Source organism: Mauremys reevesii, linkage group 6 (genome assembly GCF_016161935.1).
Source record: "Mauremys reevesii isolate NIE-2019 linkage group 6, ASM1616193v1, whole genome shotgun sequence".
Classification (NCBI taxonomy): domain Eukaryota; kingdom Metazoa; phylum Chordata; order Testudines; family Geoemydidae; genus Mauremys; species Mauremys reevesii.
In genome coordinates, this window is record NC_052628.1 from 124,010,025 (window position 1) to 124,031,002 (window position 20,978).

General features: G+C 47.7%; 1 protein-coding gene and 1 long non-coding RNA gene across 9 annotated transcripts in view; one reads left to right on the forward strand and one right to left on the reverse strand.

Moving 5' to 3' along the window:
* The window catches only part of NRG1 (neuregulin 1), an 816,555-nt gene that overhangs the window by 548,855 nt on the left and 246,722 nt on the right, over positions 1-20,978 (forward strand). Inside the window, exon 1 of one of the 8 annotated variants that reach the window (XM_039543751.1) lies at positions 13,976-14,524. The exons of 6 other annotated variants lie outside the window; for them this stretch is intronic. In XM_039543751.1, the coding sequence (XP_039399685.1) occupies positions 14,413-14,524 (112 nt within the window). In that variant the 5' untranslated portion in view covers positions 13,976-14,412. Of the gene's footprint in view, positions 1-13,975; positions 14,525-17,681; positions 17,700-20,978 lie in introns of those variants that run through there. One more of the 8 variants, XM_039543755.1, reaches the window with a different exon arrangement.
* Positions 1-20,978, reverse strand: part of LOC120407754 — a 40,070-nt gene that overhangs the window by 4,813 nt on the left and 14,279 nt on the right. Inside the window, exon 2 of the long non-coding RNA XR_005600232.1 lies at positions 11,484-11,671. This is a non-coding gene — a long non-coding RNA (uncharacterized LOC120407754). The remainder of the gene's footprint in view (positions 1-11,483; positions 11,672-20,978) is intronic.

A 20,978-nucleotide genomic window follows, 5' to 3' on the forward strand; every position in this document is an offset into this window, starting at 1 on the left:
ATAACATTGACCCTTAAACCACTGCTTGGAGACTTTATGTAATCAGGATCTGCATCTTCATAAAGGTCAATAAAATAAAAGCGACTGTTGTACTGATTCAGCTGAGTAGGTGTCAATGATTTTTATTAAGCTTACAAATGTTTAACTGCTGACAAAATGTCAAATATAGTCAGAGATGAGGTTGTTTATTCCCAGTTAGATGTTATGGGCCTGATTCTTGTTTACGCTACATTTATACTTAATACATTACATATGTGGTCACCTTAAGCCCCCTTTCTTTATACTGTCAGAGCAGCATAAAGGGGCCTTACTGTATATGAAAATTCAGGCTTATGAGTCTAAATTCCTCTCACTTACAGAGGTTTTAAAGTAGTGTAAATCGAGATCAGTCACTGACTGAGTCTGTCTGCACTTTTTGTGATTCCCAGCTCAAGGAGACATACCTGTGCTAGCTCTGATCAAGCCAGTGCGCTAAACACAGAAGGTCGCCGCAGTGGCGCAAGCAGCGGGAGGGTTTAGCGGCCCTAGGACATACTTAGCGTCTCAGAGGAGATTGTACTCAGGGCAGCTCACCTCTCCCACCACTCACTCTACTACTCCATTCTAGTCTTAGCGTGCTAGCTTGGTGAGAGTGTAGGCACACCCGCAGACGGATTTGAGTGTCCACACAAGAGGATTGTGCTTAACTAAATCAGCTTGAAACCAACTTACTTAAATGCATGAAGTGCCGCCTAATAGAGCTGATGGAAGAAAAGATCCTAGGTCTAGAGATGCAGGTAGAAACCCTGGTAGAGATTAGAAGGGGGTTTGAGCAGCTGATGGAGCAAAGGCAAGCTGTGGCTGAAGGGGAATTCTGAGAGGTACAGGGGGAAGCAGGGGCTAAGGCCTGTGGGGGGGGAATGCTGGATGGGGAACATGGGCAGTGGAAGCATGTGACCGTGAGAAGCAGGCAGGGGAAAAGGAGGGCCAGTGAAGGAGAAATAGAGCTAAGGAACAGGTTTGAAGGTTTGGAGAATGAGGAAGGGGTACAGCAGGTGGTAGCTGACGGTGGGAGGGCAAGGAAGAAGAGAACAGTGGCTAGTCCGATAGAAAGAGGGGAGGAGTCGATGGAGACAGCGCCAACTTTTGGCCCCGGGAGGATGCAGGATGGCTTAAGGGGGACTACAAGGGATGATAGGAATGGAAGGAGCTTGCAATCAGGGGGAACGGGGGATAGGTTAGCAGACCGCACTGTCACCAGGCAAAGGCAGGTCTACGTGATTGGGGATTCCATACTGAGAAGGTTGGACAGGCCTGTGACCAGAGCTGATCCGGAGAACAGAAGGCTGTGCTGTCTACGGGGCGCTAAAATACGGGATGTGGACCTACAGTTGAAAAGGATCCGAAAAGGAGCAGGTAAGAACCCGTTGATCATCCTTCATGTAGGAACAAATGACACGGCTAGATTCTCGCTGGAGAGAATCAAGGGAGACTATGCCAGGCTGGGTAAGACGCTCAAGGAAATTGAGGCTCAGGTGATCTTCAGTGGGATTCTACCTGTCCCTAGGGAAGGGCGACAAAGGGGTGACAGGATTGTGATGATAAATAGTTGGCTCAGGGAGTGGTGCTATAAGGAGGGCTTTGGGATGTATGGGCACTGGGAGGCTTTCGGGGACAGAGAACTGTTCTCACGGGATGGGCTCCACCTGAGTAGGGAGGGAAATAGACTTCTAGGAGGGAGGCTGGCTCATCTGATCAAAAGAGCTTTAAACTAGGTATTGGGGGGAGACGGTTGGGAGATGTCCAGAGACTCTCCACGCCAAATTTAAACATTGAGAGGGAGGACAACAGGATAAGAACGGATATAGTCAGAGGGAGGGGTTTGGAAATAAGGAAGAGGGGGGGATGGATACTAGACCAATAGGTCATACTGGTGGTACTGGGTCCCTACCAAATTGGGTAACAAAGGTGAGAGAAGCCAAACAGCAAAAATTAGGATGTTTGTTCACCAATGCGAGAAGCCTAGGTAACAAAATGGAGGAATTGGAGCTCCTGGTCCGAGAACTGAAACCCGATATCGTAGGAATAACTGAAACATGGTGGAACGGTAGTCATGACTGGAGTACAGGTATGGAAGGGTATGTGCTGTTTAGGAAAGACCAAAACAAAGGTAAAGGTGGGGGAGTAGCATTGTATGTCAATAATGAGGTAAACTGTAATGAAATAACTAGTAATGGAATGGATAATACGGAGTCTGTTTGGGCAATGGTCACATTAGGGAAGAAAACTACTAGAGCCTCCCCTGGGATAGTGATTGGGGTGTGCTATAGACCGCCGGGATCTAGCCTGGATATGGATAGAGAACTCTTTAATGTTTTTAAGGAGGTAAATACTAATAGGAACTGTATGATCATGGGAGACTTTAACTTCCCGGATATAGATTGGGGAACAAATGCTAGTAATAATAATAGGGCTCAGCTTTTCCTAGACGTGATAGCTGATGAATTCCTTCATCAAGTAGTAGCTGAACCGACGAGGGGGGATGCCATTTTAGATTTGGTTTTGGTGAGTAGTGAGGACCTTGTTGAGGAAATGGTTGTAGGGGACAACCTTGGCTCGAGTGATCATGAGATAATTCGGTTCAAAATAAATGGAAGGATAAACAAAATTGCATCTGAGACTAAGGTTTACGATTTCAAAAGGGCTAACTTTACTAAATTAAGGCGACTAGTTAGGGAAGTGGATTGGACTAACATATTTAGGGATCTAAAGGCGGAAGACGCCTGGGATTATTTCAGGTTGAAGTTGCAGGAGCTGTCAGAGGCCTGTATCCTGAGAAAGGGAAAATGGTCCTTAGGTAGCAGTTTTAGACCGAGCTGGATGAGCAAGAGTCTCAGAGGGGTGATTAAGAAAAAACAGAAAGCGTACAAGGAGTGGAAGATGGGAGGGATCAGCAAAGAAACCTACCTTATTGAGGTCAGAGGGTGTAGGGATGCAGTGAGAAAGGCCAAAAGCCGGGTAGAGATGGACCTTGCGAAGGGAATTAAAACCAATAGTAAAAGGTTTTTTAGCCATATAAACAGGAAGAAAACCAAGAAAGAAGAAGTGGGACCGCTTAAAACTGTAAACGGAGTGGAGATTAAGGATAAGATAGGCATGGCACAATATCTAAACGAATATTTTGCCTCAGTCTTTAATGAGGCTAATGAAGGGCTTAGGAATAGTGGCAGAGAGACTGATGGGAATGAAGGTGCGGGGTTGGAAATTATAGTATCCGAGGTAGAAGCCAAACTTGAACAGCTTAACGGTAGTAAATCAGGTGGCCCGGATAATCTTCATCCTAGAATATTTAAGGAATTGGCGAGTGAAATTGCAAGCCTGTTAGCGATAATTTTTAACGAATCTCTAAACTCGAGGGTTGTACCGTTTGACTGGAGATTAGCTAATATAGTTCCTATTTTCAAGAAGGGGAAAAAAAGTGACCCGGGTAACTACAGGCCTGTTAGTTTAACATCTGTAGTATGTAAAGTCATGGAAAAAAATATTAAAGGAGAGAGTAGTTACGGACCTTGAGGTCAATGGCAATTGGGACAAATTACAACATGGTTTTACGAAAGGTAGATCGTGCCAAACCAACCTGATCTCCTTCTTTGAGAAAGTAACAGATTTTTTAGACAAGGGAAATGCGGTGGATCTAATATATCTTGATTTCAGTAAGGCGTTTGATACGGTACCGCATGAAGAATTACTGGTTAAATTGGAAAAGATGGGGATCGAAATGAAAATCCAGAGGTGGATAAGGAACTGGTTAAAGGGGAGGCTGCAGCGGGTCGTATTGAAAGGTGATCTGTCGGGTTGGAGGGAGGTTACCAGTGGAGTTCCTCAAGGTTCGGTTTTGGGTCCGATCTTATTCAATCTATTTATCACTGACCTCAGAACCAAAAGTAGGAGTGGGCTGATAAAGTTTGCGGATGACATGAAGTTGGGAGGTATTGCCAATTCGGAGAAAGATCGGGATATCCTCCAGGGAGATTTGGATGACCTTGTAAACTGGAGTATTAGTAATAGGATGAAATTCAATAGTGAGAAGTGTAAGGTTATGCATTTAGGGATGACTAACAGGAATTTTAGTTATAAGCTGGGGACGCACCAGTTGGAAGTAATGGAAGAGGAGAAGGACTTCGGAGTCCTGGTTGATCGCAGGATGACTATGAGTCGGCAATGTGATGTGGCCGTTAAAAAAGCTAATGCGGTCTTGGGATGCATTAGGCGAGGTATTTCTAGTAGAGATAAGGAGGTGCTAGTCCCGTTATACAAGGCGTTGGTGAGACCTCATTTGGAGTACTGTGTGCAGTTTTGGTCTCCCATGTTTAAGAAGGATGAATTCAAACTGGAACGGGTACAAAGAAGGGCCACTAGAATGATCCGAGGAATGGAAAGCCTGTCATATGAAAGGAGACTTGAGGAGCTCGGTTTGTTTTCCTTAACCAAAAGAAGGTTGAGAGGAGATATGATTGCTCTCTTTAAATATATCAGAGGGATAAATACCAGGGAGGGAGAGGAATTATTTCAGCTCAGTACTAATGTGGACATGAGAACAAATGGATATAAATTGGCAGTCGGGAAGTTTAGGCTTGAAATTAGATGAAGGTTTCTAACCATCGGGGGAGTGAAATTCTGGAACAGCCTACCGAGGGAAACAGTGAGGGCGAAGGACCTCTCTGGCTTTAAGATTAAGCTTGATAAGTTTATGGAGGGAATGGTTTGATAGGATAACGTGATTTAGTCAATAGGTCAATAACGTGTGACCACTGGTAATTAGTCCCGAGGGTCAATGTTGGGATATTGAAAGTCTTTTTCCTGAGTGTCTGGCTGGAGAGTCTTGCCCGCATGCTCGGGGTTCAGCTGATTGCCATATTTGGGGTCAGGAAGGAATTTTCCTCCAGGGTAGATTGGCAGTGGCCCTGGAGGTTTTTCGCCTTCCTCCGCAGCATGGGGCAGGGGTCGCTTGCTGGAGGATTATCTGCTACTTGAAGTCTTTAAATCAGGATTTGGGGACTTCAACAGCTGAGTCAAGGGAGAGAATTATTTCAGGAGTGGGTGGGTCAGCTTTTGTTGCCTGGATCTTGCGGGAGGTCAGACTAGATGATTATAATGGTCCCTTCTGATCTTAAGTTCTATGATTCTATGAAATGGGTGCAGCGGAGACCAGGCCTAATGCCCCTTTATATCACTCTGCCAATGTAAAGAAGCCTTAAAGTGGATGTGAATTATGGGTCTGTCCAGACTGCAACCGTTGGGAGTAATTGCAGCTTCAGCTGACATAGCTGAGCTAGCCACAGCGAGGCTGGCCCTGTGAATCCCGGAAGAGTAACATCACAGCTTTGCTAGCCCTGTGAGTAATTACCCAGAGTTCCAAGAGGGCTTGTACAGCCCATGTTGCCATGGTTTCACTGGTCTGGGACCTGATCTGGTGAAAGTAAAGTTAGTTCAAGTGCATCTACTCAAGTGGCAATCGCACCCAATGACTGCCGTCTAGACAGACCCTACGTGTAAATGAGAATCGGTCCTTAGCATTTTAGCGGCAGAACTGTTTAGATCATTGGAGCACTCTATTTATTTTTAGTTTAGTAGGAGGCTCTGTTGCCCTGCATGTTTCAGTTATTTCCACAAGTGCAAAGTGGATGTTTTAGTAGCATTTTGCACTCACTTTGCACCGGTGTAAATAACTGCACAAGGTGCAGGGCAGTGGAGAATCAAGCCCTATGTATCCAATCTACCATGTGTGGGATAGTCTTGTGGTTAAAAGATAGGGCTGGAAGCTCAGAGATCTGGGTTGTCAGTCTGGCTGTTCCTCAGGTTTTTGTGTAATACATAACAAATCTGTGCCTCGGTTTCCCCATCTGTAAATAAGGACAATACTTGTCTTCCTCACAGAGTTATTTCACTCATATCGATAAAGTGCTTTGTCTTCAGATGGAATGTGCTACAGGTTTACAAAGTATTAAGGTATGTGCTTAGCAATGTAAGGCTTGGTTTACAAACAATTTTTGTACCACTATGTCAATTATGGGCCTGATTTTTACCAATGTAGTTGCACCAGTACAAAACCTAGTGTGGACGCAGTCATATCAGTATAAAGGTGCCTTCTACCAGTATAGCTTACTCTGCTTCCTGTATGGGACTAAGGGCTTGGCTACACTTGCAAGTTAGAGCACATTGAGTAAACCCTGGGCACCCTAACTCCTGAGGTGTCCACACTGGCAAGGCACGTACAGCGCCCAGACTCTGCGGCTGGAGTGCCCCTGGTACTCCACCTCTGTGAGAGGTATAACATTTGCTGCACCCCTGCTGGAGTGCCATGGCGCCAGTGTGGATGCCCTGGTCTGTTAATGCGCTCTGATCGGCCTCCAGAAGTGTCCCACAATGCCTGTTCTAGCCACTCTGGTCATCACTTTGAACTCTACTGCCCTGCCTTCAGGTGACCAACCGTCAGACCCACCCTTTAAATTCTCTGGGCATTTTGAAATTCCCCTTCCTGTTTGCTCAGCCAGGTGTGGAGTGCTCTCAGTGCATCTCTCCAGGTGACCATGCCTCCACCCGCCAGGCGATCCCCAGTATGGAGCAATGGCGAGGTGCTGGACCTCATCAGTGTTTGGGGAGAGGACGCTGTCCAGTCCCAGCTGCGTGCCAGCCGTAGGAATTATGATACTTTTGGGCAGATATAAAGGGACATGATGGAAAAGAGCCATGACCAGGACGCACAACAGTGCAGGGTTAAAGTGAAGGAGCTGCAGAACGCCTACCACAAAGCATGGGGGGCAAACGGCCGCTCCAGTGCTGCTCCCGCGACCTGCCGTTTCTACAGAGAGCTGGACGCGATACTTGGGGGCGACCCCACCTCCACTCCGAGGACCACCATGGACACTTCAGAGGCCGTGGCAGCCCAGAGTGCAACAAGGCAGGAGGAGGAAAGTGGGAGCGAGGGTGCTGAGGAGGAGGGGGGCCCAGAGCCAGAGGATGGCCTGGCATCCCTAGACGCATGCAGCCAGGAGCTGTTCTCAAGACAGGAGGAAGGTAGCCAGTTGCAGCGGCCGGTGCTTGGGGAAGAACAAACAGCAGAGGGGGTGCCTGGTAAATGACTTTTATTTTGGGAAGGAAGTTGTTCGGTGCGGGCTGTTCGGGCGAGGAGGTTGCAGGGTTAGAGCTGGATGCAGAATAGGGCATTGATGTGCTCTCTCACATCGTGGTAATCGGCCTCAGTGATCTCATCGAAGGTCTCATGCAGAAGCTGGGCAATCCGCTTGCGCAGGTTCCTTGGCAGAGCTGCTGTGCTCCTTGTCCCAGTCAGGCTAACATGTCCACACCACTGTGCCGTGATGGGCGGGGGGACCATTGCTGCATATGGGCCAGAGCAGAAGCCGCATTGTAGTAGAAGACCATCCCTTGCTTCCCAGGTCACCCTCAGCAGTGAGATATCTTCCAGGATGAACTCATCCTGTGGAAAATGTGAGGACAGTGTTCGCGGGGGGGAGGGCCTGCAGCTGTTGGCTCTCCCCAAGGCACAGAAACCCAGAGGACAGTACGGCCCTGAAACAATCAGTCCCCCTTGCCCCTGTGCTTACTCACCATTTTGGGGCTCCTGTGGGTTATGTGCGCTCGCTTTGGGACGGGCACTTTCTGCTATTGTGTACACTATAGCTGTCTTTAAGTTTGGCCGAATCATTGCTCTGTCTGGTATGAACAATGCTGCCTCTGTTAAGTGTTGCAGTTTGGCTTTACAGATACAATCTTGAGATCCGAGCCATCCTTGTTATCAACGGCCGAAAGGCTGCAAAGATCAGGAAGCGTCCACGAAGAAGCAAAGAGGACCTGCTGCATGAAGTCATGCAGCAGTCCCTTAATGAAAATCAAAAAGTGCAGGAGTGGCAGGAGACTGAAAGGAGGCTCTGCCAGCAGAATGTGGATTGCCGGCACCAAAGCATGGAGCGGCTGCTAAGCATCATGGAGCGCCAAGCAGACTTGATACAGGCACTCGTAGCAATGCAGGCGAAGCACATCCGTGCCAGCCAGCCCCCCTCTCTCCCCCCCCCCCGCAGCCCTTGTCCCAAAACTCTTTTCCTTGTGCACCCATGTCATCGCCAACCCACTTTCCCCAACATCCAGGTTCTTATCACCACCAGCTGCCTCCAACACTTGTAGCTTCACCATCCAGCCCTGCAAACTATGACCCTTACCCACTGCACTCAACCCCCATCACCATGCATTTTAGCCAGCCTGAAGTGCAGCACTCATTCCACGGCACTCCAGACAGGAAGGGCTTGGCTACACTTACAAATTTGCAGCGCTGCAGCAGGGTGTGAAAACACACCCTCTGCAAAGCGCCAGTGTAATCAAAGCCCCAGAGCGGGGCGCCGCGCTCCCAGCGCTGTCCGGTATTCCCCACAGGGAGCGGGAGTACGGACAGCGCTGGGAGAGTTTTCTCCCAGCGCTGGCGCTTTGACTACACTTAGCGCTTCAAAGCGCTGCCGCGGCCAGCGCTGCCGCGGCAGCGCTTTGAAGTTTAAGTGTAGCCATAGCCGAAGGCTGAATATGCTAAGGACATATGCAAATCTGTGATTGTCCCATTCCCCACCCTGCCCCCTTCCCTCCACCCAGACAGCACAGATGTGTCATACCATGTGTGTTTCCCCTGCAGTTCTGTTCTTTTCAATAAATGATTTTTTTGGCTTTGAAAACATTCTTTATTGCATTAAGTAAGCAACAGGCACTGCAAGTCAGTACATCATGCATAGCAAACACAGATGCCTACTAGCACTGGAACCACTGCACTTCACTCCCGTTCAGGGCACCAAACATTATTGGTCGCTTTCGGCATCAGATTGCTCCCTCAAGGCATCCCTAATCCTTGAAGCCCCGTGCTGGGCCCCTCTAATAGCCCTGCTTTCTGGCTGTTCAAATTCAGCCTCCAGGTGTTGAACCTCCGAGGTCCATGCCTGAGTGAAGCTTTCCACCATTCCCTTCACAAATGTTATGGAGGGTACAGCACGCAGCTATAACCATGGGGATGTTGTCATCGGCCAGGTCCAGCTTCCCATGCAGACAGCACCAGTGGTCCTTTAAATGGACAAAAGCACACTCAACAGTCATTCTGCACCGACTCAGCCTGTTGTTGAACCGCTCCTTGTTGCTGTCAAGGCTCCCTGTGTAGGGTTTCATGAGCCACGACTTTAAAGAGTAAGTGGTGTCTCCAAGGATCACAATGGGCATTTTGACTTCCCCTACGGTGATCTTCTGGTCTGGGAAAAAAGTCTCTGCTTGCAGCTTCCTCGACAGGCCAGTGTTCTGAAAGAGGCGTGGGTTGTGCACCTTTCCAGACCAGCCTGCGTTAATGTCCATGAAATGCCCACGGTGATTCCCAAGTGCCTGGAGAGCCATAGAGAAATACTCCTTCTGATTTATGTATTCAGAGGCTAGGTGGGCTGGTGCCAGAATTGGAATATGCATCCCATCTATCGATCTCTGCAGCTAGGGAAACCCATTTGTGCAAAGCCAGCCACAATGTCACGCACGTTGCCCAGAGCCATGGTTCTTCTGAGCAGGGTGCCATTAATGGCCCTGAAAACTTGCATCAACACGATTCCAACGGTCGACTTTCCCACTCCAAACTGGTTAGCGACCAATCGGTAGCTGTCTGGAGTTGCCAGCTTCCAGATTGCAATAGCCACCCGCTTCTCCACCGGCAGGGCAGCTCTCAATCTCGTGTCCTTGTGCCGCAGGGTGGGGGGTGAGCTCAGCACACAGTCCCATGAAAGTGGCTTTCCTCATCCAAAAGTTCTGCAGCCACTGCTCATCATCCCAGACTTCCATGACGATGTGATCCCACCACTCAGTGCTTGTTTCCCGAGCCCAAAAGTGGCATCCCACTGTGGTGAGCATGTCCATGAATGCCACAAGCAATCTCATGTCATATGCGTTACGCGAGTTGACATCATCGTTGGACTCTTCACTGTCACTTCATGGCTTAAAGGAGTAACTCGACTGCAATTCGTGATGTGCTGGTGAGACCCATCATCATATTCCTCACAAGTTCAGGATCCATTCCCACAGACCGAAAGGGAAGACAGAGTGCGCAGTACAAAAAACGTTGAAAGATGGCGCCAAATATGGACGGAAGCACAGGGATTGCTGGGATGTGAAGCAATGCAGCACAGGCCATTGGGACAGGACCCAGAATGTCCCGCACTCCCCACCCCCCTCCTACAAGCCACAGCACCAGAATTGGAAGAGGTGCTCTGTGGGATAACTGCCCATAATGCACCACTCCCAATGCCACTGCAAGTGCCGCAAATGTGGCCACCCCACTGCGCTTGCAGCTGACAGTGTGAACAGCTTTCTGTGCTGCGGTCTCCGAGGGCTGGTTTAACTCACAGCGCTCTACATCTGCAAGTGTAGCCATGCCCTAAGCTATACAGGTATAAGCTCTACCTTTAGGCTGGGATAAACTCCCTGTATCCTGAGGCCACGTCTACACTCCAGGGTCTATAGCTATGGCACCTTAGCTAGGCTGCCATAATCCCAGTGGAGACACATCCTACAGGATTTTTTCTACTGCTGTAAGAACATCACCTCTCTGACATTCTTCCATCAACCGAGCTGAGACAACACCAGGCGTGAAGTTGGCATAGCTGCAACATCCAGGGGGGTGGATTTTTCACACCCCTGAGTGCTATCGCTATGTTGACATAAGTTTTGACCAGGCCTGAGGCAGTTGTAGCACTTTAACAATACATGTAAAGTTAGTGATGCAACTTGTGTGTGTAGACACAGCTATTGCCAACAAAGCTCTACCATTCCCATGTAGTATCCAGGACACTAACATTTTACTATCGCTACTAAAAGGAATTTAACAAGTACAGACAGTGCATTGAAAACATCAGACCCAATCCTACACTTCTCACTCAGGCAAAAGTCCCATTGAAGGCAGTAGGAGCTTTGCTTGTGTAAGGACTGCAGGGTCAGCCTTATGATTTGCAGTGATGATTGATTTAAAAAAAATCGTGTCTATTTAAAAATTGAAACTGTTGAAGAGCTGTGGAAAATGTTAACAAAAACTGATTTTGGGGGGCATTTTCATCATAATTGCCCATGGGTTGTGTGTATGTGTATGTGGGGTAGGGGGAAGCAACATTTTCGAGCCAGTTGTACTGGAAGCCTATAGTCTACCAACATGCTGCAATTGGTCAGTTCCAGTGCTTCCTGCAAATGGTGATATAGCAGGTGTTACCAGTTGTGCCACGGTGCCTGGAAGCTGGCACCAACAACTTTACCCTTCTGTGGGAGAAGGGTAAAGTACCAGGAGCTACCCTTTCCACCTTCTCACTTTTTATCTAGAAGTAATCTCTTCTGCAAACCACTATAGACTGACAACGTGTCTCAAAGGAATGAATTCCCTCTGTGAGAGCAGATTCGGAGATCCATACTCATGCCAAGTAGTCCCTTACCGTGCAAGTAGCCCTGTTTGTTTCAACAAGACTGTCCAAGAAGTAAGAGCATCAGAATTCGGCCCTCTATTTTTCGCCCATGATCCTGCAGCCACACAGACCTTCAATGATCAACTTGCAGTATTGGAACGTAACAAGGAAAGCCCCTGGGTTGGGGTCTGTGTCTAAGCATACTGTTTCTGTCTGCACTTGAAAAATAATAATACAATTAATTCACAATAATTATTATATAATAATATAATAATCTTGCATCTGAAGAAGTGGGTATTCACCCACGAAAGCTCATGCTGCAGAACGTCTGTTAGTCTATAAGGTGCCACAGGATTCTTTGTTGCTTTTACAGATCCAGACTAACACGGCTACCCCTCTGATATTATATAATAATATCCCTTAATAAATAGTGGGGGTAAAACTTTATCTTGAGCATTTAAACTCAAGTATATAGAAGATTACCTCAGATCAAAAGTGTTTGAAAGTACAGTATGTTTCTCCACATTGATTTTTCTTCTCTCCACATTTTGCCAGATAATGCTCCCTCCTAGCTAAGTACTGACCCCTTAAGGAAAAACAGAGCTACTGCAGCCAATAATATTTTTTCAATGGCAAATTGTATATCCTCAGACCTGCTTTCCTTCTCCCGGCTTTAGATTAATCCCTATCTGGCCTGTTCACATGTCAGAACACTATGTATCAAGAATTCAAGTGCAATTTGAATGCACTGAAGACTGGAAAAATAGACACCGATATTGACTTTCTCTATTAAAAATTTGCCCACCTTATTCTTTCATACATTGATGATGCATATTTCAGATAGGGCTTAGTCTTGCAACTCACTGGATTTTCATTAACATCAATGAGTGCAGAATCAGACCCAGTTTTGATGTTTACTGCAGTGTTGTCAACTCTTACGGTTTTATCAGAAGTGTCGCAAAATTGGGTATGTTTCTTAAAACCCCAGATGCTGGAATCATGGTCCCTGACAATCACAGTTTTTATTGAAAGAAAAGTAAGTTTCTAGCCCTTGTGATTGTGGAGAAAAGCTTGAAAATATGAACCCTAAAGGCTACAACCCTAGACAACAAATAAAAGGAACCTAAAATGTATAATTTTAAATTCACATGATTTTCTTGAGGCTTGATTCATAATTTTTAAACAGTTGTAGTTGACAATATTAGAAATTATTATTATCACACCATTTGTGTACATGGTGATTATTTTAAATACCGTACTTTGAATCCTAGGGACATTAAAAATAACATACCATTCTCTTTTATCCACTAAATGCTGATAAATATTAAAGGAAAATTCAGCAATCCCAATTTTAGGCACCGATGCTGCCTGTTATTCCACACAAGTGCCACTCTGCAGAGTCCCATTAAATGTCGGTCAGGTTTCAAACAAGAAAAATGTTTTATTAAACAACTTACTAAAGCATCCAAGTTTTTGGGTGACTGTCACTTGGGTGCAAATATTTACAGGCTCAGGTCCTTAATGAGATAAGAAGAATTCAGCTGGAGGCCTACAGACTGCACAGTCCACTTTAATATAGTATTTGTTCCTACAAGAATCTGAGCATCAGATGCACTTTACATGGACTTGACGCCAGTGATAGGGCTTCACACAAGGACAAGGATCCACTTCCAAAGAACAGCTTGTGGGATTGAGGTTTGAAAGCCCAAACTTACACACACAAGTAACCTTACCCCTGTTTAGGGTCAGAATTGAGAGACTACAGTTTCCACTGTACAGTAAGGTCCCATATTCAGCAAAATATTTAAGAAGATGCTTAAATCCATCCCATATTCAGCAAAGGACTTCTGAATTGGGGCTGCTAAGAGGCTTATTAGCAATGTCAGGCACATGTATTGTTAAACATGTATGCACTTCACTTTCCAGTCTTTCATGAAGGAATCAGTGGGGCCTGGATCTGGGGGGAGCTCAGCATGCAGGAACAGGGCCTCAAACTCTGGAAGAGTCCCTGCAGTATGAAAATGTGGCAGACAAATATGAGGGGCTGTTTTGCTTTGACAGTGCAAAGGGAAATCATTAAAATGAAAGGAAACGTTTTGTTTTTTGTTTTTAAACAAGGGGAGACTTTAACTTCCACCCTGCAAATAGCCACAACAACCTTTACACTTCTCTGGCGCCTTCTTTCAGTCGAGGCTCTCCACGAGTTTGGGACTGAACCCAGCCTTGCCCTGGGGGAAGAGGGAAGTGGCCTAGGATCAGACCCCAGAATGCCACATGGCTCCGAAATTGGGCTCCCCAGTGTCCTCCCTCCTTTGGGGGACTTTCTCCGCCCTGTGCTAGAGCTCTGGCAGGGGGAAGGGGTCCCACGCGCGCACAGCTCCCCGCGGGACAAGGAGGCCCTTGCAGCCGGGGGCAAGAGCAGCAAGCAGCGGCAGCAACTCGGGCCAAGGTGCCTGTCCGTGCTCACCGGGCGTGCGCACGCCGCCCCGCTTCGCCCAGCGCTTTCCCAGCCGCTCGAGCGACCTCTGTCGGGTTCTGGCTGCTGCAGCCGCTCCTGCTCCTGCTCCTCCCCATCCACCCACAAACACAGCCCTGTGCCCCGGACCTGTACAGGCTCCTCCCGGAGCAGCGTGCGGTGCCCGGGGCGGGCATTAGTGAAGCGGGGGCAAAGAAACATAGCAGAGAGGAGTTTCCCCAAACTTCCAGGAAGTCCTGGCGCCTTGTCCCAGGTGGCAGCAGCAGCAGCAGCGGCAGCCAGAGAGCAGAGGGGACACAGGGGAAGGGGCAGCAGAGAGAGAGGCGAACTTCCCCCACCAGCCGGCTCGCTTGCTGCTCCAGCCTGCGCGCAGCGAGGGGCAGGGGGCAGCCGGCGCGCCAGGGGCAGGCAGGGAGCGGGGCCCGGAGCTCAGCGGGGGAGAGGGGCGCAGCGTCCCCGGGCGCTAGGGCAGCACCCGCCGGGATGGCCGAGAAGAAGCGAGAAGGCAAAGGGAGGAAAGGCAAGAAGGGCGGCAAAGGGGCTGGCAGGAAAGCGGATCCCCAGGAGGGGGGCGCTGCGGCCGAACCTGTAGCAGGTAAGTGCCTCCCCCGCGCGCCGCTCTCCTGCTTCTCGGCCGGGTCGGGGCTTCGCTGCGCGTCCCGTCCCCTTTGCGCCCCCAGGGCGAGCCCTGCGCCCTCTCCCCAGCTGCCCCGCAGCAGGTGCCCTGGGGCGCAGGAGGAGCCCTGCAGTCTGACCCGGCGCCGATGCTGCGGGAGCGGGGCTGGCCGGGGCCGGGCACCGAGACAGCCGGGGAAGGGGACGCGCGGAGCCGCTGCTTCCCCATCTCGGCGCCCCCCGCGGGTTCCCCCGCTGCGCCCGGGCTCCGCGCTCACGGTGCCCAGCGCTAGGGGTGCGCTGCTCCCGCCTGCCCAACAGCGCCGCTGGGATCCACCGAGGGAGTCCTCGGGGCCAGCCTGTGAGATCTCCCTGGCTGTCTCTTTAGTGCTTCCCCTCGGCTTGCCCCATCCACACGACACTGCTCTGGCGGCGGTGTGTTTAGCGACCCTGTGGAGATAACACTTGTGAGTTGCGAATAGGCTGTAATAATGGGCTGACTTTATACGGCGCCTTAAGCTGGCACTCGTGTATGTGTGTGTGAGAGAGAAAGGGAGAGCCCAATCTCAGCAACATGGCATTCAAGTTTTTAAGGTAAGCCCTTGGCAAGTAGATTTTGTGTCCGGGCTAGTAAGTTTTCATGACTATTTAACCAGACTGATTTTTTTTTACTACCGTGTGGTCCTGATATCTCTGTGATAAACGGCACAGCCACCTGATGAGCTGCATTTCTGTTGTCCTTTGGCCACCTCGCCTGCACTTTGCCCACTAATTCATCTCTACTCGGGACTGTATCTGAGAGTCCAAACTTTTGAGCAGCTTTCAGCCAGTTTCCTCTTTTAACAAAAAGAACACACAGTTAAAAATGCCCTATGTCCATCCCCATTGTCCCCAGATCAGTCTGGTCTGATAAACCAGACCTGTGGTACTTTAAGGTCAGGTGCTTTGTGAGCTATCTGGACTAGAAACAGCTGTAGGTTCCTGCCTATGTGGATCAGCTTGCTGGATCAGAGCCTAAGATATTGGCCCTTATTACGAATTCATGTTACGTATTATTTTTATTGTAGTATTTCTCAAACAGTGCAATCAGGATCAGCGTCCCACTGCGCTGGGCATTCTACAAGCATAGGAAGACAGGTCCTTGCCCTAAAGACCTTCTGTTATGTCACCCTGATTTATCAACAAACTATTTTATATACATTTCAAATGTAAGCTGTCTGGGGCAGGGACTGTTTCTTACTATGTGTTTGTGCAGTGCTTAGCACAATGGGGCACTGACCTCGGGTGGGGTGTCTACAAGGGACTGTCATACAAATAAAACTAATATAGAATTTGATTTCCCCATGGCCATGTGTAATGGTTTACACCAGTGCAAAATGAGTTTAAAATGTTGAAATTCAGAGTTGGTAGCAATTTAGAGCCATCTTCACTTTGTGTGGTGCAGGGTAACAGAGACTCAGCCCTGTATAGCCTAGAGATCTTTTTTGTTTTAAATTTCTTGCCTTTCATTGGTACAGCTGGAATATTGTTAGTTAAGGTGTCTTGCTTTAGAAGGAGCAGCAGCAGAAAATGTGAAAATGCTTTAAAATGCCTAAACTAATGTTGCTTTTAATGTGCTGTGACCCACAGGACGCTGTTATGCAATATGAAGGTTTAATAATCAGCCATTGGAGATGACTTGTATAATTCACTAGTGGCAGCTATCCCAGTCTCATGCCAATAAACCAAATACCACCACCATGTATGTCCTCTCTCAGTCTGTCTTGCTCAGTGAGACAGATTGCATGGCTTGCGCTTATTAATGAGTGTGAATAAGAGTTTTAGATACGTCAGGGGAGACTTCCCTTGCTATGCAAAACCAGGTACAAATACTCCTTTGACCTTTTTATTATCTCTCTCTCAATCCAGTTAGGTTTTATAAAGTTGCTCGTTATCACTGTGGTATCTGGGAGGCTTCCAAAAAAAGGAAGCACCAAAATCTCTCTCTCTCCCAGCCCTGCCGACAGGAACAAGCTTGCAACTACCTGTGGGGGAGGACATGGGTGATAGTAAGTATCTAGTGTGGGGCTGGAGATGTGTTGGAGAGGGTGGTTACAGGTAAGCTATGTCAAAGAAACGGCATTGCAGTTAGCTCTGAATGCGGTGATGGGTCATTCTAACTGTGTCTGGTTGTGAGTTCCATTGTCTCAGTCCAGTTTTCATGGAGGTTCTGTCTCCTGAGGAGATTACTCTTCTCTGGGTTGTTGACAACTTAATTTTTCCAGCAGAGCAAAGTTGTTATGTGAGGTCATCATTGTGTTAGGAGAGAGATGGTCTCTTGTGTAGGTAGGGCCAATTCTAAGCAGGGCTATGAAAATCAATACAGAGACCTTGAACTAGGTGCTTGTGTCCAATGGGGAGCCCATGTAGGGAGCACTGAATGGAGGGATTTGTGTCCCCAGTAACCTGTGTGTGTCAGATGAGTTGCTGCACTTTGAATCAGTTGTAGCTTCCTATAGGTGCAGGCCTTCATTCTCCGGTGTAGGGAAATGCAGTAGTTGGAAATTCCAAACACATGGGTCCAGATCAGGATGCAATAGAATGGGGCATTGTCCTCTGACCAGCTGCAGAGGGAAGTGGTAATTCTTTGTCAGCAGGGATATTTGGGTGGGTAACTGCATTTAATGACTCAATGCCAACTCCAGTGATGCTGTCTGATCTTAGAATCCAAGGGCAGGGGTTGCAGTGGAGCAGGTGAGTTGTTGGAAGTATGCCTTTCTTCCTAGCAGCATCACATCAATCTTAGGCTCCAGCTCCAGCCAGCTGCTCGTCATCCAGGTGCGAGGAGGCCTTGCCTACATTTGAAAGGGATTGCTGGGATTGCTATCCTGGCAAAAGGTGCACCTTTTACTGGCAAAAGAGTGCTTTTGCTAGTATTAGCTTATACCAGTTCCCCAAACACAATAAGCTATACCAGCAAAAGTACTTTTTTGCCAGTGTAACTGCATCTATGCTAGGTATTGAACTATTGTGGGGAAAAAATCACATCCCTAAGTGACATTGCTATAGCTGCAATGTCTAAGTCTAAGTATCATTTCATTTTATGTAATTAAATTCCAGGTCCTTCAAACACATGTGCATATGACGAGACAACTCCTGGAGAGTCATTCCCATGTGTAAGTGTTTGTAGGCTTGAGACCTACATATACAATTTAAACTTTCATATGAAACACAAGGCACCTTTATGCATTAATTCTGTCACTGAACACTTCCAAACAGCTGATCATAGGTTTGTGAGCTATGTCTTTTACCTGTTAAGAACCTTCTTTTTTTTTTTTGATAGTAAGTAACATTAAAGATCAAACAACATAGCATTTCAAGATATTAATGAAAACTGTTATTCCAAAAGTGGAAAGAACAAAAAATTAAACATATGGGGCAGAGAAGCAGATACTAATTTTATGCTTTAGGCTTTCATTCTTTATCCCCTTTAAGGTCTCTTTTGCCAGTAGTTACATCTGTCTGTTGGTTTTCTGGAATATGAAATGTGGCAGTCAAGCTAAGGAATTATTCTTAAAATTCTCTGTACCACTAGAGATAAATTTAGTAAATAAATTCTAGCTTTTCTTAATCCTTTTTTCTATTTTTTTGCTGTCAAAGCAATTCACATCCTTCCAGTCTTGGGGCTGGAAGCATTGTTTTAATTTGTAACTTGTCATTAGCTTCAGAATCAGCGTTATTATTTAAATAAATCTCACAGGGAGGTTTTCTTTTTAACTTAATTGTCTTCTAAAGTTACTCTAGGTAACTGCAGAACATCCGTCAAAGAAGACAGAGATGCAAATTTAAAAAGGCTTTCAGATAAAACAGAAAAAAAGAAAAACAAAACCCCAAACTTATTAACACTTTTCATCGCAGAGTGGAATGGGCTAAGTGCCAATATTAAAGAGGATCATTTGAGGGATTGTTTGTTGCCATAGTTTCTTCATCCCTAAAATTGTGCAAAGGAACAATATTTTTCTTGCTTTCAAATGGTCTTGAACAAATCAATTTTATCTGGCTTGTCCTAACTCCAGAACTATTGTGTCTTCACTCAGTGGGGCACGTCAGGCGCTTGTGAGTACAGGTGGTGGAAAAACTGAGAAACTTAGTATTACAAATGGATAGAAGCTGACAGCTTCTCTCCAAATGACATCATTGACCTGCTATGCTAACTAAGTTTGCAAATAGGCTGAACAGTACGGTTGGCGGGCATTCTGGGACACCAATGGAATACCCCAGGGCATCCAGCAGAGAAGCACTCACTGCCTGGCACAAGGGGAAACTGACATCAGAAAGCTGTGCCTTTTTGTCAGTTTCAGATGCTTCCTCCAAAAGCGACAGCAAGTGGACACTGCAGCTTACAATATTGTTGTTATTACCCATATTGCAGTATCTTCTAGGTGCCCAGTCAGGACCCCACTGGTACGCACCTGTCATATAAAGACCATACCTGCCCCAAAGAGCTTACAATGTTAGCACATGACAAGAGTACAGAAGGAGAGAACAAACGGGAGGGGAGAGGGTTGGACAAAATCACAGTGAAATGACTTTGTTTGGTAAAATAAGCACATCAACTGCCTGGTCACTGTTGGTATTTTGCAAGCATCACCGTTCAGGTGAGTTTTTTATGGTGAGTTTGGGAGGAGGATAAGGTAATGGTTTTGGGGATATGAGCAGGGAACTCCTGCTAGATGGAAAGGGTGGAAAAGGAGAAAGCATGAAGGTGCTTGCAAGAAAATTGAATTAATAGGCAACAAACTGTGGCATCATTGACAGAGCAGAGGCCATTGAGGGATGGGGTCAGACTGAGGGGCAGGGACCAGGGACTGTTACCACCCCTGCCCCCCAACAGCAGAACCAGGAGTTGGAGGTCAGGTACACTAGCCACTAAGCCACCCAGCCCTCTAAGTACCCTACTGCAGTGGGGCTAAACTGTGAAAGATCTTAAAGGTAGAGACAAGTTTGTTATGGTGGAGAAGGGGGGAAGCAAAGATGGAGGGAATGATTTCAGAACAAAGAACCAGAATCTTAGCAGCACCATACTGTCTCGCATGACCTTCTCATAAGCAAACTAGGGAAATACAGCCTAGGTGGTGTTACTATAAGGTTGGAAAACCCGTCCCAGAGAGTAGTTATCAGTGGTTCACAGTCATGCTAGAAGGACCTATCAAGTGGAATGACCGGTTCTGTTCAATATCTTCATCAATGATGTAGATCAGCGGTCCCCAACCTTTTCGTCTGGCGGGCGCCAGACAAAGGACCATGGCGGCGGTGGAGCACCCGCCGAAATGCCGCCGAATTTCTGCAGAGTTTCGGCGGCAACGACTCTTGATGATGTCACTTGCCACCGACAAGTGATGTAATCGAGAGGCGTCACCGCCGAATTTCTGCCGCGTTTTGGCGGCGACGCCTCTCGATGTCACTTGCCGATGATAAGTGACGTCATCAAGGGGTGTCACCCCCGAAACACCGCAGAAATACGGCGGCATTTCAGCGGGTGCTCCACCGCCGGCCAGGATGCGGGCGCATTTAGATGCCCCCGCGGGCGCCATGGCACCCGCGGGCACCGCGTTGGGGACCCCTGATCTAGATAATGGCATAGAGAGAACACTTACAAAGTTTGCGGACAATACCAAGCTGGGATGGGTTGCAAGTGCTTTGGAGGATAGGATTAAAATTCAAAATGATCTGGACAAACTGGAGAAATGGTCTGAAGTACACAGGATGAAATTCAATAAGGACAAATGCAAAGTACTCCACTTAGGAAGGAACAATCAGTTGCACACATACAAAATGGGAAACGACGGCCTAGGAAGGAGCACTGCGGAAAGGGATCTGGGGGTCAGAGTGGATCACAAGCTAAATATGAGTCAACAGTGTAACACTATTGCAAAAAAGGAAACAGCATTCTGGGATGTATTAGCAGGAGTGTTGTAAGCAAGACACAAGAAGTAATTCTTCTGCTCTACTCCACGCTGATAAGGCCTCAACTGGAGTATTGTGTCCAGTTCTGGGTGCAGCATTTCAGGAAAGATGTGGACAAATTGGAGAAAATCCAGAGGAGAACAACAAAAATGATTAAGGGTCTAGAACAGTGTTTTTCAAATGCAGCCACCAGGGACTTTTCTTGTGGCCACAGCCTCCTGGGCTGTGACGATGGGGAGGGCAAAGAAGCACCCCTCCCTGTTGCTCCTGGATGTGCTGCCTTGGTGTTTGGTTGCTGGGGCTGCCAGCAGGGATTGGGCCCTTCTGGAGTTACCTGGGGTAGAACGCTGTAGAAGCAGGCAGCCAGTGAGTTCCCCACCTTCCCAGGGATGGTGGGGCTCAGGCTTTGGGCTTCAGCCCCGGGCTCCGGCTGCGCGGTGGCAGGCTCCAGGCTCTGGTCACATGGTGTAAAGCTGTGTCCCTGGGCC